This window comes from Protobothrops mucrosquamatus, unplaced genomic scaffold (assembly GCF_001527695.2).
Source record: "Protobothrops mucrosquamatus isolate PMUCROS unplaced genomic scaffold, P.Mucros_1.0 scaffold_154, whole genome shotgun sequence".
Taxonomy (NCBI): Eukaryota; Metazoa; Chordata; class Lepidosauria; order Squamata; family Viperidae; genus Protobothrops; species Protobothrops mucrosquamatus.
In genome coordinates, this window is record NW_015386230.1 from 2194637 (window position 1) to 2207650 (window position 13014).

Genomic DNA, 13014 nt, shown 5'->3' on the forward strand with positions numbered 1-13014 from the left:
CTCTCGGGACCCGAAGAGAAAAAGAAAAACTTTCCCGAACCTCCGGACGCAAAAGGCAGCGGAAGCGATCGGCACCCGCCAACGCCGAGGGGAACTTTCTCTCACGGCTCATTTACAAAGAGTGGGCGTGACCGCAGGGGCAACGGCTCTCACTCACTCACTCACTCTAAGAAGCCAACGATAAGCTAATAGGCGGGGCAGAACTGATCTGCTCAACTTCACGGCGATAGGTTGCGCTCAGGGAGAAAAGGGGCGGTCCCGAAGCAACCGGCCCATTTGCCAGTTGGTGAAGCCGGAGCGTTTGCTCGAGGAGAGTTGTCCTTAAATCGAGCCGAGTGTTGCGATTGGCCCAGGGCTGCGAGGGGGCGTGTCTCGGCGGCTACCGCGGGTGTGGATGGCGGGTGAGGAAGAACTAGGGTGTCTGCATCTCTCGGCGGTAGTCTCGCGAGGCGGCGCAAGCGGGATTTGGCGGCGGCCGAGGCTGCTGCCTGCTTGCCTCCCTCCCACCCTCCTAACGAAGAACTGGTGGTGTTTGTGTGGAAGGGGGAGGAGGCGACGGCGGAAGAGAAGGAAGGAAAGCCAGAGAAGGCTGAGTCCCACCGACGTCGGACAGAGGAGCGGACCCGAGGCCCTGTGCTAGGCTTGGGCCCGCCGCCGCCGCTGGCGGCTCAGCCACCATGGCCTCAGGAGATACCCTGTACATTGCCACAGACGGCTCGGAAATGCCCGCCGAGATCGTGGAACTGCACGAGATCGAGGTAGAGACCATCCCAGTGGAGACTATTGAGACCACTGTGGTGGGCGGCGAGGAGGACGAGGACGACGACGAGGAAGATGAGTGTTGCGAGGACTGCGGCCCTCATCACCCGCCCCACCGCCGTCACCACCACCACCACCACCACCATCACCACCACCCGCCCATGATCGCCTTGCAGCCGCTGGTCACCGACGGTGACCCGAGCGGCGGTGGAGTCGGGGCCGGCGGGGGCCAGCTCCACCTGCACCACCACCCGCACCATCAGGAGGTGATTTTAGTGCAGACTCGCGAGGAGGTGGTAGGAGGCGACGACTCGGACGGTTTGCGGGCCGATGACGGCTTCGAGGACCAGATTCTCATTCCAGTGCCGGCTCCGGCCGGCGAGGATGAGTACATCGAGCAAACTCTGGTCACCGTCGCGGCCGCGGGTAGTAAAGGCGGCTCGGGCGGAGGTTCTTCCTCTGGCGGTGGCCGAGTGAAGAAAGGCGGCGGGAGCGGCAAGAAGAGCAGTAAAAAGAGTTATTTGACGGGAGGCGGCGGCGGAGCCGAAGGGGGCGGCGGCGCCAGGAAATGGGAACAGAAGCAGGTGCAGATCAAGACCCTGGAGGGGGAGTTTTCAGTCACCATGTGGGCCTCGGGTAAGTAGAGCGGCTGGGACGAGTCCGGCACGTTGCGGCGGGGACTGGGGAAGGTCCGGGGAGCCCTAGACGGTGCCCGGCAGGCTGCTTTCTCCCGTTTTGTTTTGAAGGGAGGCCATGTTTGGATGTGTGTGATGGGCGCCGCCATGTTCATCTCGCCAGGGCAAGTATGGCGGCTTCCCCCGAAAAGATGGCGGGGTCTGCGCTGCTCCTGCCTGATTGCCCGGCTCCCTCCTGCGGGGGGGAAAAGGGAAAGAAAGATGGCGGCAGCCCCGCCAAGATGGCCGCTGGGAGAGGGAGAGGGGGGAGGGGATACAAGGCGCGCGCCCGCCCTTCCTCGCTGACTGATTCCTAGACTAGGCCGCAATGGCGTAGTTTCTGCAGTAGGAGGAGGAGGGAGGGAGAGAATTTGGGGGCGGGGCGGGCGCGCAGCGACCTCGGCGGCCTGTTCTTTCGCCTTTCCGGCTCAGTTTCTTTCTCGTTCGCTGGCGCTCTTCCTGCCGCCGGCGCTTCAGCGCGCACAGACTTCGCCTCTCCGGCGGTTGCTTTTTTTTTCTTCTGTCTTCGCAACTGAGCCGGATTTGATTTTATTTAACCACTGCTTGTTCTCGACATCTCTTGGCGCCCCCTAAAGGTTTTATCCAGCTGTTCTCTTGCGAGCTTCACAATATAGTTCCTTCTAAGTATTTTCAACGCGCCGGCTTTTTCTTACATCAAGTCTTCCTTTGGACGCCCCTCCCAATGTCCTTTCCCTTTCCCATCGGCAGTCAGGCCTTCGCGGCGGTTGCTTCGCAGATTCCTCATTTCCTTTTCCTCCTGGCATCTTCCTTTCTCTCCCCCTCCCACCTTCCCTTCCTCAGACAAGAGGGATAGCAACTTTCTGGTGAGAATGAGAAGTAAAGTAAGGGGCCCGAAGGCCATTGCACTCGTTCTGTGTTTTGGAAGGATGGGTTATATTTTTAAAGCTCTTAGCACTTGTAGTGTTAGAACAGTGCCTGGTTTCACTGTTTGAACTCTTCACAAGAAATAATTTTTTCCTATACTGTTTACATGACACTACTTTGTCTTTAAGTAACTATGGACTTGAAAGTATCCTAAAATAGTTGTTTTTGTTAATATTTGTTATTATCGACCTTGCCAGAAACGAGGCAAATCCTCTACCTCTGTAGATTTCGGTTTTAGTTTTTTGACTTGAGAGCTATTAACTGGTACGTGTTTTTCACTTATGACACAGCAAGAATATAGGATTAATAGTTCCAGTCCTAGACCCCCCCAAAATGGTCTTAAAAGCTCTTTGCCATCATATAAACAGATGGATATAGTTGTTGCATGACAATTGCAGGTTTTTAGAACTTAAATGACTTTCTGTAAAAATGCTTTTTAAATGCATAAAAGTACAGGTGACATTAAAAATATTTATTGTGATTCTCAGCTGGGTATAAAAGGCATTGAATTCTCATACACTTAGCAGAAACACAAAACAGAAAAGCATGCAGTTTATTTAGTGCAGGAAATCTTTTCTGAGCACACTATCTATGCCTGCTGGGTTGATTAGAACATCATTATGTTTTAAGTATTTTTTTAAAATCAATATTTGTTGAATGAATTTAAAATTCAATATTTTTGTTTCAGAGATAATATATAGTTTGAAAAGTCAAAATGTAATGATTGATATATTGATATAATCCCTAGAATAGAATAACTAAAATAATAGTAAAGGGGAGAAAAGCTTCCTTTTTGAAATTCATGGATTTCTGAAGAGGCCTATGTTTTTACTAAATTCCATAAAGTAAACTCTTTTAGAAATATATGCCATCCAGGGGCCAAAAGTCTTTGTGGCTCACATTCCCATTATGCTCTAGTTTTTGTGTTGCTTAAAAACTAGTAATAGTTTCCATCTAAGGCTAAATGAAATTGCTTACTTGAGAGCAAAAACTGATAATTTACAAGACATTATTTCCCCATAAAAATATATGTCTGTTTTGTTTGCTTATTTTGTTTTATTTGTTTGTTTGGCTATCCATTTCAATTAAAAACTTAAGAAGTACAAAAAATAAAATGCACAGCAGCCAAGAAAGATACTACTATTGTTATTTTTTTAGCACAGCCATGAGATAGGGCCCTTTACACCAGTGGTTCTTAACCTGTGGGTCGGGACCCCATTTGGGGTCGATCGACCATTTCACAGGGGTCGCCAAGCAAGGCTGTCTGCCATTTGTTTTGTCCGCCATTTTTTCCCCCCTTTTCCGGCGGGTGCCTTACCTCCCTTGGGCTGGGCCAGCTGGTGGTCGGCCTGCTCCGTCTCTGCCGCTTGCCAGCTACGCCTCGACCGGCGCAGGGGGCGGAACCACGCATGCGCGGCGCTCCCGGGCAGGGAAAGTCCTCGACTTACGACCGGTTGGGTAGTCCTCGACTTACGACTGGTTTAGTCCTCGACTTACGACCGGTTGGGGTCACGGCATTAAAAAGGTTGAGAACCACTGCTTTACACCCTCAGTGCCCCAGGCTTAGGCACACAACCTGGTCTTTAGTCCTTTGCAAAAGATCAGCAGGGTCAGGGTCATTCTAATCTCTTGAAGGAGAATGTTCCATAAAGCAAAGGGTCTACAGTAGAAAAGGCATGTCTCGGCCCTACCAGCTACCAACTGGGTCTGGAGCATATCCATCCTGCCCAAGTGGATGGTTAGAAATAACTGGGAAAAGATGGCTCCTCAGGTAATGCGTTTTAAGCCAGGAAGGGCTTTAAAGATAACAAGCAGCACCCTGAATTGCACTTAGAAACACACTGGCAACCAATGCAGTACACAGTGTTGTTATATGTGCTTAATAATTGTTATTATTTATTACTACCTGCCCTGCTGCATTCTGCACCAGTTGAAGCTTTCAAATGCTTTTCAGGGGCAGCCTCTTGAAGAGTGCATTGTAGTAATTCAGATGGCAGGTGACGAGGATATGACAGTGAACAGGGCCTCCCAATCCAGAAAACTTCAATGAGCCCAGAGGTTTTGCCGAGTAAGCATAGATAGAATTGTACTTTTTTAATTTATATTTTATTGCTTTTTAATTAACAAGAACAAAACACAATGGAAACCATGATGGAGATACTATGTAAACATTGTCAAAGGGAAAAAGAACACATTAAAAGTGCTCTAAGAAAAAAGTGAAAAAATACAATAAAATACATAATATAACAATACAAATTTATTTGATATACTGGACTAATCCAAATATTCAAATACATATATTTCTAATATATTTATATGACCATTTTTAAACTACTGTATAATTGAGTCCCATATTTCATTATACTTGTCTATACAAAGGCTATGTCCATAAGCAATCCATTCATAAGTGGCAAGTGCAATCAGATCTTCAATCGATTAAATAAACAGATCCCTACATTTATCTTTCCAATGTTGCAGAATTAGTCGTTTAGCCATAGTAAAGTTACAGAGGATTAACTTATGTTGTCCTGTTGTCAAATTCTATAGACTACAATATAGTTCAAAAGATTTTTATCCTTTGAAAATACTAGCTTTTGTCACACAATTGATGTAATCCACTAATTTCTCCCAAAACTTGTTAAGTATAGAACATGGCAGAAAAATGTTTTAAAGTATTATCCTTATTACATCTGCAGCAAAGTGCTTTTTTGACAGTCCTCTTCTACACAGAGGACTGTAGAGAATAAATTCTAACTATCTGTTAGTTGTAATTTGAACTCCATTGACACTCTTGCTTATAGAAGTTAAGACATTTTCCCATGGTCTAGATCAGGAGTCCCCAACCTATGGTCCGCGGCCAATAGCTGGCCAGTCGTGCCCCACTTGTGGTAGCACCTCCACGCAGGCACTAGCGGCCCCATTTGTGCATGCACAGGGAAGCTAGCACTGCCATTAGCATCACGTGGACGCCAGCAGCCCGTTTTGCACATTGCGCAGGCATGCGGCCCACATGCACATGATCATGCGCACGCCATTTGTGCATGCGCGTGTGGGCCGCACACGCAGCCATTTCCCTGCTGCTCCCTTTCTTTCCGGGCGGCCAAGCCAGAAAGGTTGGGGAACTCTGGTCTAGATCAGAGGCCCCCAACCTTTTGAGCACTAGGGACCAGTTCTGTGGAGAAAGGTTTTTCTGCAGTTTGGAGGAGGCGTGGTTTTCTCTGCTATCTGCATCCCCTGGATAGGGTTTTGCATGTTTGCACAGCTGGGTTGCTGGCATGCTGCGGACCAGGGGTTGGGGACCCCTGCTCTAGACAGTATAGGAACTGGCCACACAGTATATAGAAATAGTTAAACATTATGCACGGTTGTCTCCTAGACATTTTTCCCATTGGATAAAGGGCTTCCCATTCTGTTTGAATTTAGTTTTTGTTTTTTTACTATTCCCATTGGAGCAAACTAAATGGTATAGTAATTCCTGTAATACCTGTTTAATTGTTGTATTGTTACATTTTCAAATAATTACATCAAGTGATTTCATAGAATTCCATTAATATTCAGAATACATAATCATAATTGCAAAATGTATGCTATCTGCCACAGATTTTGTTGCATGCTCCTAAGCAGGTTCAAGTATCTCTGTGCAGCTTTCCTCAGTCTTCCAAATGTTTAGTACAGCTCTCATAACTATTAGTCAGCATAGCTAATATGTCTGAAGAATACTTGTAGAAGTCTGGTATATAGAATTATAAAACTAGATATCATGTAGAAAGAGTTTGTTAAAAGTCTAAGAGCAAGTATAATGTGTGATTTTTACTCTGAATTTGTTCTGACATTCTTCAGATCAATGATTTGTTTAATTGTATGCCTTGCTTATTAAACCATTAGTAAATACCCATTTCCCAGTTACCAAATTCTGATGTCAATTAGTTGTTTGATCTGTTTCGCTAAACTGCTCCTTTTTGCAGTTATATATTACAGACCATTAGGTTAGCAGTGAACAATAGTGGCATGATTGAATACTTAATGCTTTTATAATGGTGGCATTAAAATAATTGTGCTCAGTTCAGGAACATTGAAATAAATTTTTACTAGTACATAAAGAAATATTTTTGATGTACCAAAACATATTATCTTGCTATTGAGTATATATATATACAGGAATTTTGCTACTTGGCCATGCTTTTATCTTAATATTGTGACTTAGTTGGGAGTTTTCATGCTCCTATTTTAAGATTACCAGGCTCTGCATAGGAGCTCTATACAGCTGTTAGAAGTAGGGCAGATTGCTCTGGTTCACCTCTTGATGTTCTCGGCCTTCCAAAATTTGCTGGTTTTGTATGTTAACACTAAGTTACGATTTTAAAATGATCATTTGTTGAATATGCTGTAGTGAGTCGATGTACACATAGTCCTCACTAAATGACCACAATTGGGACTGGCAACTCCATTGCTGAGCAACATGTTATTAAGTGGAAGATGGTCACATCCAACCTATGATTCAAGTTCTGCCATGGCCATTAAGTGAATCACCTGTAATTATTAAATGTAATGTCATGCAACCACAGCTTGTGATTTCTGCTGGCTTCCTGATTGACTGTGCTTGTTGGAAGCCAGCTTTGAAGGTTGCAAATGGTGATCATGTGATTGGGGGATGCTGCAACCATTATAGGTTCAAGCACTAGTCATAAAACTACTTTTTTCAGTTCTATTATAAGTTTGAATTGTCACTAAATAGGGCAGGCATTAACTGAGGATTGACTGTTTCAGATGAAAACATAATGGTCATACACCAGCATAGACTTAGTACATACTTTTGTATATGTAAAAGATCTATTTGTCACACTAAGTTAAGTACATATAAACGTGTTATAGGCTTGGCATTATACATTACATCATATTATAATCTTCTCATTGTGTAGGGAGATTCATAAGTAGGTATCAACTTTGAACTTGAAGATTGTGGAAAGCTTCACAGATACATGAACCTGTTTAGGATTTTGTTGGATTTTGCTAGAATATATTAACTACTCTGCAGTAAATATTGCAGTTTTTGGATACCCAAATAGTCAAATCAGTTATAATATATGAATCTATCAGATGCCATAATGATTTTCTGACTTTCCATGTATATATTTCATAGACCCCCCCAGGCTTTATGATTTGTATGCCAAATATATTGCAACATTGTTGGTAATTAGTTAGACTTTCTGTACCATTGCATTTATGTTACCTTGTGGCACTGAAGGTCCTAAAGCCAAATTTCTCCACTCCAATCATGCATTTAGAACAATACATAGATTTGTCATGAAAAAAATGATGTATTTGTTAAATTTATCTGCCGCCCATCTCGCCATGGAACTACCTGGGCGGATCTTGTGAGATTAACATCTGATTGTTGTTTGACCAGCTAACCACTTTAGTAGACATGGGACTGCTATAACATATCTTAATTTCAGAAGAATATCTGATAAAATACCCATGATGTTCTGATTAGTGAATTACTTAACTGGGGTCAAATGTTCCTGACAATTAAGCAGAAATAAAAGTGCAGGAAAAAGAGTGGTTAGCAATGTAGTTGTCATTTGCAGAGAGGTATGAAGGAGAAGGCTACGAATTCAATCTTACGTCCTGTATTTTTCCATCATTATATTAATGACATTGATGAAGACGGGAGGAAATATTGTTAGAAGTATAGATGAAACAAAATAGGTGTGATAGTTTTATGTATTCAGAAATAAAATTTTAACATTTTTAATGAACAGCTTAAAATGACTATTTTAATTATTTTCTAACTATTGTGCCCCATACTATTAGAAAGTATTCAGAAAACCTAAACAAATTCAGAAAAAGGTAATGAGGATTATTGGGGAACTAAAATTTAAGTCTTTGAAAAGAGATTGAAATAGCCGAAAAGGCTTAGCTTTTGTGAAAAGACTGAGAATATGAGAATATGATACCTCTCTTCACATACCTCAGGGGATATCATACAGAGGAAGCCCTGGACCTGTTCTTTTATCATTACAGAGAGTAGAACATAGAATAATGGATTTAAGTTACAAGTAGGCAGATAGATTTTAAAAAAGAGTTTTTTTTAAAAAGAAATTTTCCTAAAATCAAGAATAGTTTAATAGTTGAGGAGATTGGTTTCCATTTATTGGATATATTCTAGCAGAAGTATGATAGCGGTTTGCCAGAAATTATTTCATTTGAATTCCTGTACTTGGTACGGTTGGACTTCCGTGCCTGACTGATTTTGTAAATTCTTCTGTATTCACAGACCATCAAACTATGTTGCTTTGTTCAAACTATAATAGTGTACCCTTACATATGCCTCTTCATTAGTTGCCTGCAAAATAAAGCAAAGCACAACATATAGGAAATCTGTATGCCACCATCTACCTATTTGAATTTTACTTCACAGCTTCAACTTCCACATAGCATAAAGTTAAACTTAACATCTTTCTTCCAATTTAAATATGTACTTACTTGCTGTGGATTCTCTGTTTGCTGTTATATCTCCCTATCTCTATTCCTCCCCCTATCTTCTCATTGCAGTGCAGGAATAATCCTTGACCAGTGGGTTTGATATGTCCTATTAGACCAGATTCTTCAACATGTGACAATGCCCATACTTTCAAGTTCCAACTAAAATATGTAGAGATGTAGAGTTATTGAGATTGGTAGAAGCTTTAGCACACATTCTCCAAGTCTAGGAACTGTTCATAAAAGAAAGTTGGCTTATGTTCTCTTTTTGTGGTCAAAGGTCAAACCTACACAGAAGGATGCAGTCTCTGGCAATGACCATCAATGACTTGCCACATTGGCCTCATTTCTCAAGGACTGTGAACTGTAATTTCCCACTGAGGCATTGATTATCTCCCCTGGGTGAGAACAAGGGAAAGGGTGTGTGTGAATGGTAGGGATCCCTGAGGAGTGTGATGAGAACAGCTGGGGGAGGGGTAACTGGATATCTTGATGGCTCTGAGAGCTAGGACTGTAGTTGCCTCAGGGGACGACTTAAGCCTTCCCTCCTTGGGATGCAGGACAGGAGGAGACCTCTGGCCTTGGACATCGGAAGGGTTGGATTGGGCAATGTTTCACAAGACTGGGTAGGTCAGAATATTATGGTGAAAATGGTCATGGGAAGATACAGCAAGAAATGGAGAGTGAGCCATTCTCAGGAAACATGAGCTCAACAGGCCGTCCTCAGCTTACATTGCATTGCTGAGCAGTGCAGTTGTTAAGCAAATTGTGCTGTGCTCCAGTTGCTCCTGTTTCTTGTTGGGGAAGCTCTGCTCGTGGTTAGTTATTCTCCAGTAATTTCCTGGGTGGACTGTTGTAATGCATTCTACATAGGGCTACCCTTGAAGTGTATCTGGAAGCTTCAGGTGGCAGAGAATGCAATGGTGCAGGTAGTTAAGTGTGCCCCTAGAATGGCACATGTTGCACCTCTGCTCTGCAAGCTGTATTGATTGCCAGTTTCTGAATCCAATTTAAGTGGATTTAAAACACTAAATGGTAGTAGGCAAGGTAATTTGAGAGACTGCCTCTTCCCGATACATCTATCCATCCCATTAGATCCAGCAGAAGAGATATGTTGTGGGTCCCATCCACTAAGGAGTTAACATCTGACAGGAGCCAGGTGATGCGCCTTCTCTACTGTGGCATCGGCCCTGTGGAATATCATCCCCTCCCCAGGTGAGATTGGCCCTTTCTTTGCCATCCTTCCAGAAATCCCCCAAAACGTGGCTGTATCAACAAGCCTGGGTCTTAAAGGAATAGTGATATGCTGAGGTGGCTTCACTGTTTGTAATATCCAGTGCTTTCACTTAGCCTTTTTAATAATTACTTCACTGTTTGTAATGGTGTTATGTTTTAATGTTATGATTTTATTATATACTGCCCAGAGTCACATTCTGTCAGGTGGGCAGCCATCTAAATATGATTTATAAATAAATATGTTATATGAACTATTCTGACACATTTACATTAATATGGGTTCTGTATCTCTGTTAATTGGGTTATAAATTTGCCTAGAGGGCAGAACTGAACTGGGAACAAAGTCTAGTCTCTTCATCCATATTGAAATAAAGGAAATGGTTTATTTGCACAAACAGAGGGAAAGCAGATATTTAAAATTAGTGGCCTAAGTGAATGTATCCTGACTAATTCAAAACCAAAGTGAATAACAAAATCCTAATGGCACAAATCAAAGCTACAAATGAAAGTGATAATATGTTCTTTGTTGAATTCTACACTGTGTTCCATTAAAATCTTCATCCCATCCTACTGCAAATTATCTTTCTTTTTGAACTATGGGCGGCATAGTAGGATTGAATTCATGACAAATTTATAAAGGTATCAATCTGCTGCTTGATCTTTCAAGGTAGTGAACAGGGAGTCATCTCATTGTTTTGTATGCAACAGCATTATCTATTTACATAGACACATCATGCACACATTAAATTTTGTAATTTGGTTATCCTAGCATATCTATTAAAAATAATATATAAATTTGGAATTATTTGGTCTTCATTAAACTACTTCAGTCCTCATTGAAACAAAGATTGAAACATTTTACCTGATCTAGCAATATAATATAACCATCTGAGAATTTATTGGTGGAAACTATTCTTTAAATATGTTTATTAGAAAAGAATAAACAATAAACTTGCAGTTTTGATAGCTAAAATAAAAGGAAGAGAAATAGCCAGTGAAATTTCGCTCAAATATATTTTTAAAAGGTGCTGCAATAGATGTTAAGTTGGCCTTATTATAGTATGTGTGTGTTGTTTTATTCATATCTAGCCAGACTGGGGTTTTGGCATTAAGCAAGAATTCAGAAATTTTTGAAGTTAAGGGGGAAAATGCTTTATAAAAAGCATCAAAGCCATTAATAGTCCTACTATTATTGAATTGATAAATAGCAGAGATTTTAATATACAGATTATTGTGGTAGCTTACAAAAAGCTTTTCTGCAAAGAATGTCTCCCTTTAGTTACAGTGCGTTTGGAAGAATGAATTATATGTCAAATGTTATATGTAATAATTCATAATGCATGCTTTTTAGAAATTAGTTTCTAAAAATGAATGATCAATATACTTATTACATAGGATTTTTTAATACTTATTAAGTGTAAATTCTGCATTTTTGCCTAAAAAAATAACTGAATTAGTTTCTTAGTACAAATGTTGTCTAAGAAACATTTTCCATACTATTAGGGTTGTCCTTCGTGGATGTTAAATCAAAATTCAGTTTTCTCTAATCATTGCAGATGACAAAAAAGACATTGACCATGAGACTGTGGTGGAAGAACAGATCATCGGCGAGAACTCCCCTCCTGACTACTCTGAATACATGACGGGAAAGAAGCTACCACCTGGAGGAATACCCGGAATTGACCTTTCTGATCCTAAGCAATTGGCTGAATTTGCAAGGTTAGTATTATAAAAGTCCCAGATTTTATTCTTTTTCACAAATAATTATTCCTATTTCTGGCAATATGTGATTTTTCTGTTCTCTAAAAAAAAAACATCCACTGGCCAGAACGCAAACATACTACACTGAACCTGTACTAAAAATATTGTAATTTTGTTTCTGAGGGAAACTATAATGGACTGTTTGGCCTTGTTCACATTACTGAAGAGAATGTATATTTTTATACAGTTCCAATCTGCTCATTGGGATCCAACTGAAGAGTTTGCCTGCACTTATTGCAATGTAATTTCACAGTATAACAGCTTGGGTTTAAACCCCTTCTAGCTGCCCCATTCTCTAGATTGCACTTCTGGTTGGGTGGACACTTTGTTGTTGGTCTTTGAAAGATCTCAAATTCTCAGGTTTTTAATTATTTCCTGTAATATATCTGATTTTAATGTCCACCAAGAGATGTTGGTGGTTAGTATTAAAACTAGCAGAACAAATTAGAAAGTGCTGCCTAGTTTTTCAATCACTTGCTATGTAATCCTTTCTACAGCTAATTCTATGTTAGTCCTGCTGTCCTCAAATCATATATTGTCCCTCTGGGTATGCTTCTGAGTTTTAACTGAACCAAACTTGGCAGTTTTTCTCTCTCTCATAGAATCTGAATTGTAAATTGTTAAATTCCTTAATTAAAGCAGTTAAAGGCAGTTTATCAAGAAGCAATAGCAATATAATATAGTGATTTATATCAGCAGATATTTCTGATAACTTATTTGCTATTCAACAATCAATGGTTGTTGTTTTTTATATTCTTGTAAGAATGAAGCCAAGAAAAATCAAAGAAGATGATGCACCAAGAACGATAGCATGTCCTCATAAAGTGAGTGAAGCGATTTTGAGCAATTTATTTCTGTAAGAACCTTTTTAATATAGGAGTTTCATAAAAGTTTTGCTTATGTTCTGGGCCTTTTTTGCCAGTATTTTGCAATGTAGTTTAAATTTCTCCTATGGCATATTACAGTCATGGTGAACCTGTGACGTGTGTCAAAGGTGACATACAATGTTTGGGATGTCATGCCACCAACACTCAACAGCTATTTTCAAAAGCATGCTCCATTCTCTCAACACCCCTCCCCCCAAATGAGTTTATTTTACTTGCATTTCATTTTTGTAATTATTTAATGTTGCTTTGTATAATAAATAGCACCATACATGATTTGACTGTATTTTTTTTTAACATGTAAAGAATTA

At 41.1% G+C, this 13014-nt stretch overlaps 1 protein-coding gene across 1 annotated transcript in view; it reads left to right on the top strand.

Moving 5' to 3' along the window:
• Nucleotides 1-658: 658 nt before the first annotated feature.
• Nucleotides 659-13014, top strand: part of YY1 (YY1 transcription factor) — a 15620-nt gene continuing 3264 nt past the window's right edge. The window contains exons 1-3 of the mRNA XM_015820391.1: nt 659-1395; nt 11615-11777; nt 12583-12643. Of these exons, the coding sequence (XP_015675877.1) occupies nt 678-1395; nt 11615-11777; nt 12583-12643 (942 nt within the window). The 5' untranslated portion in view covers nt 659-677. The remainder of the gene's footprint in view (nt 1396-11614; nt 11778-12582; nt 12644-13014) is intronic.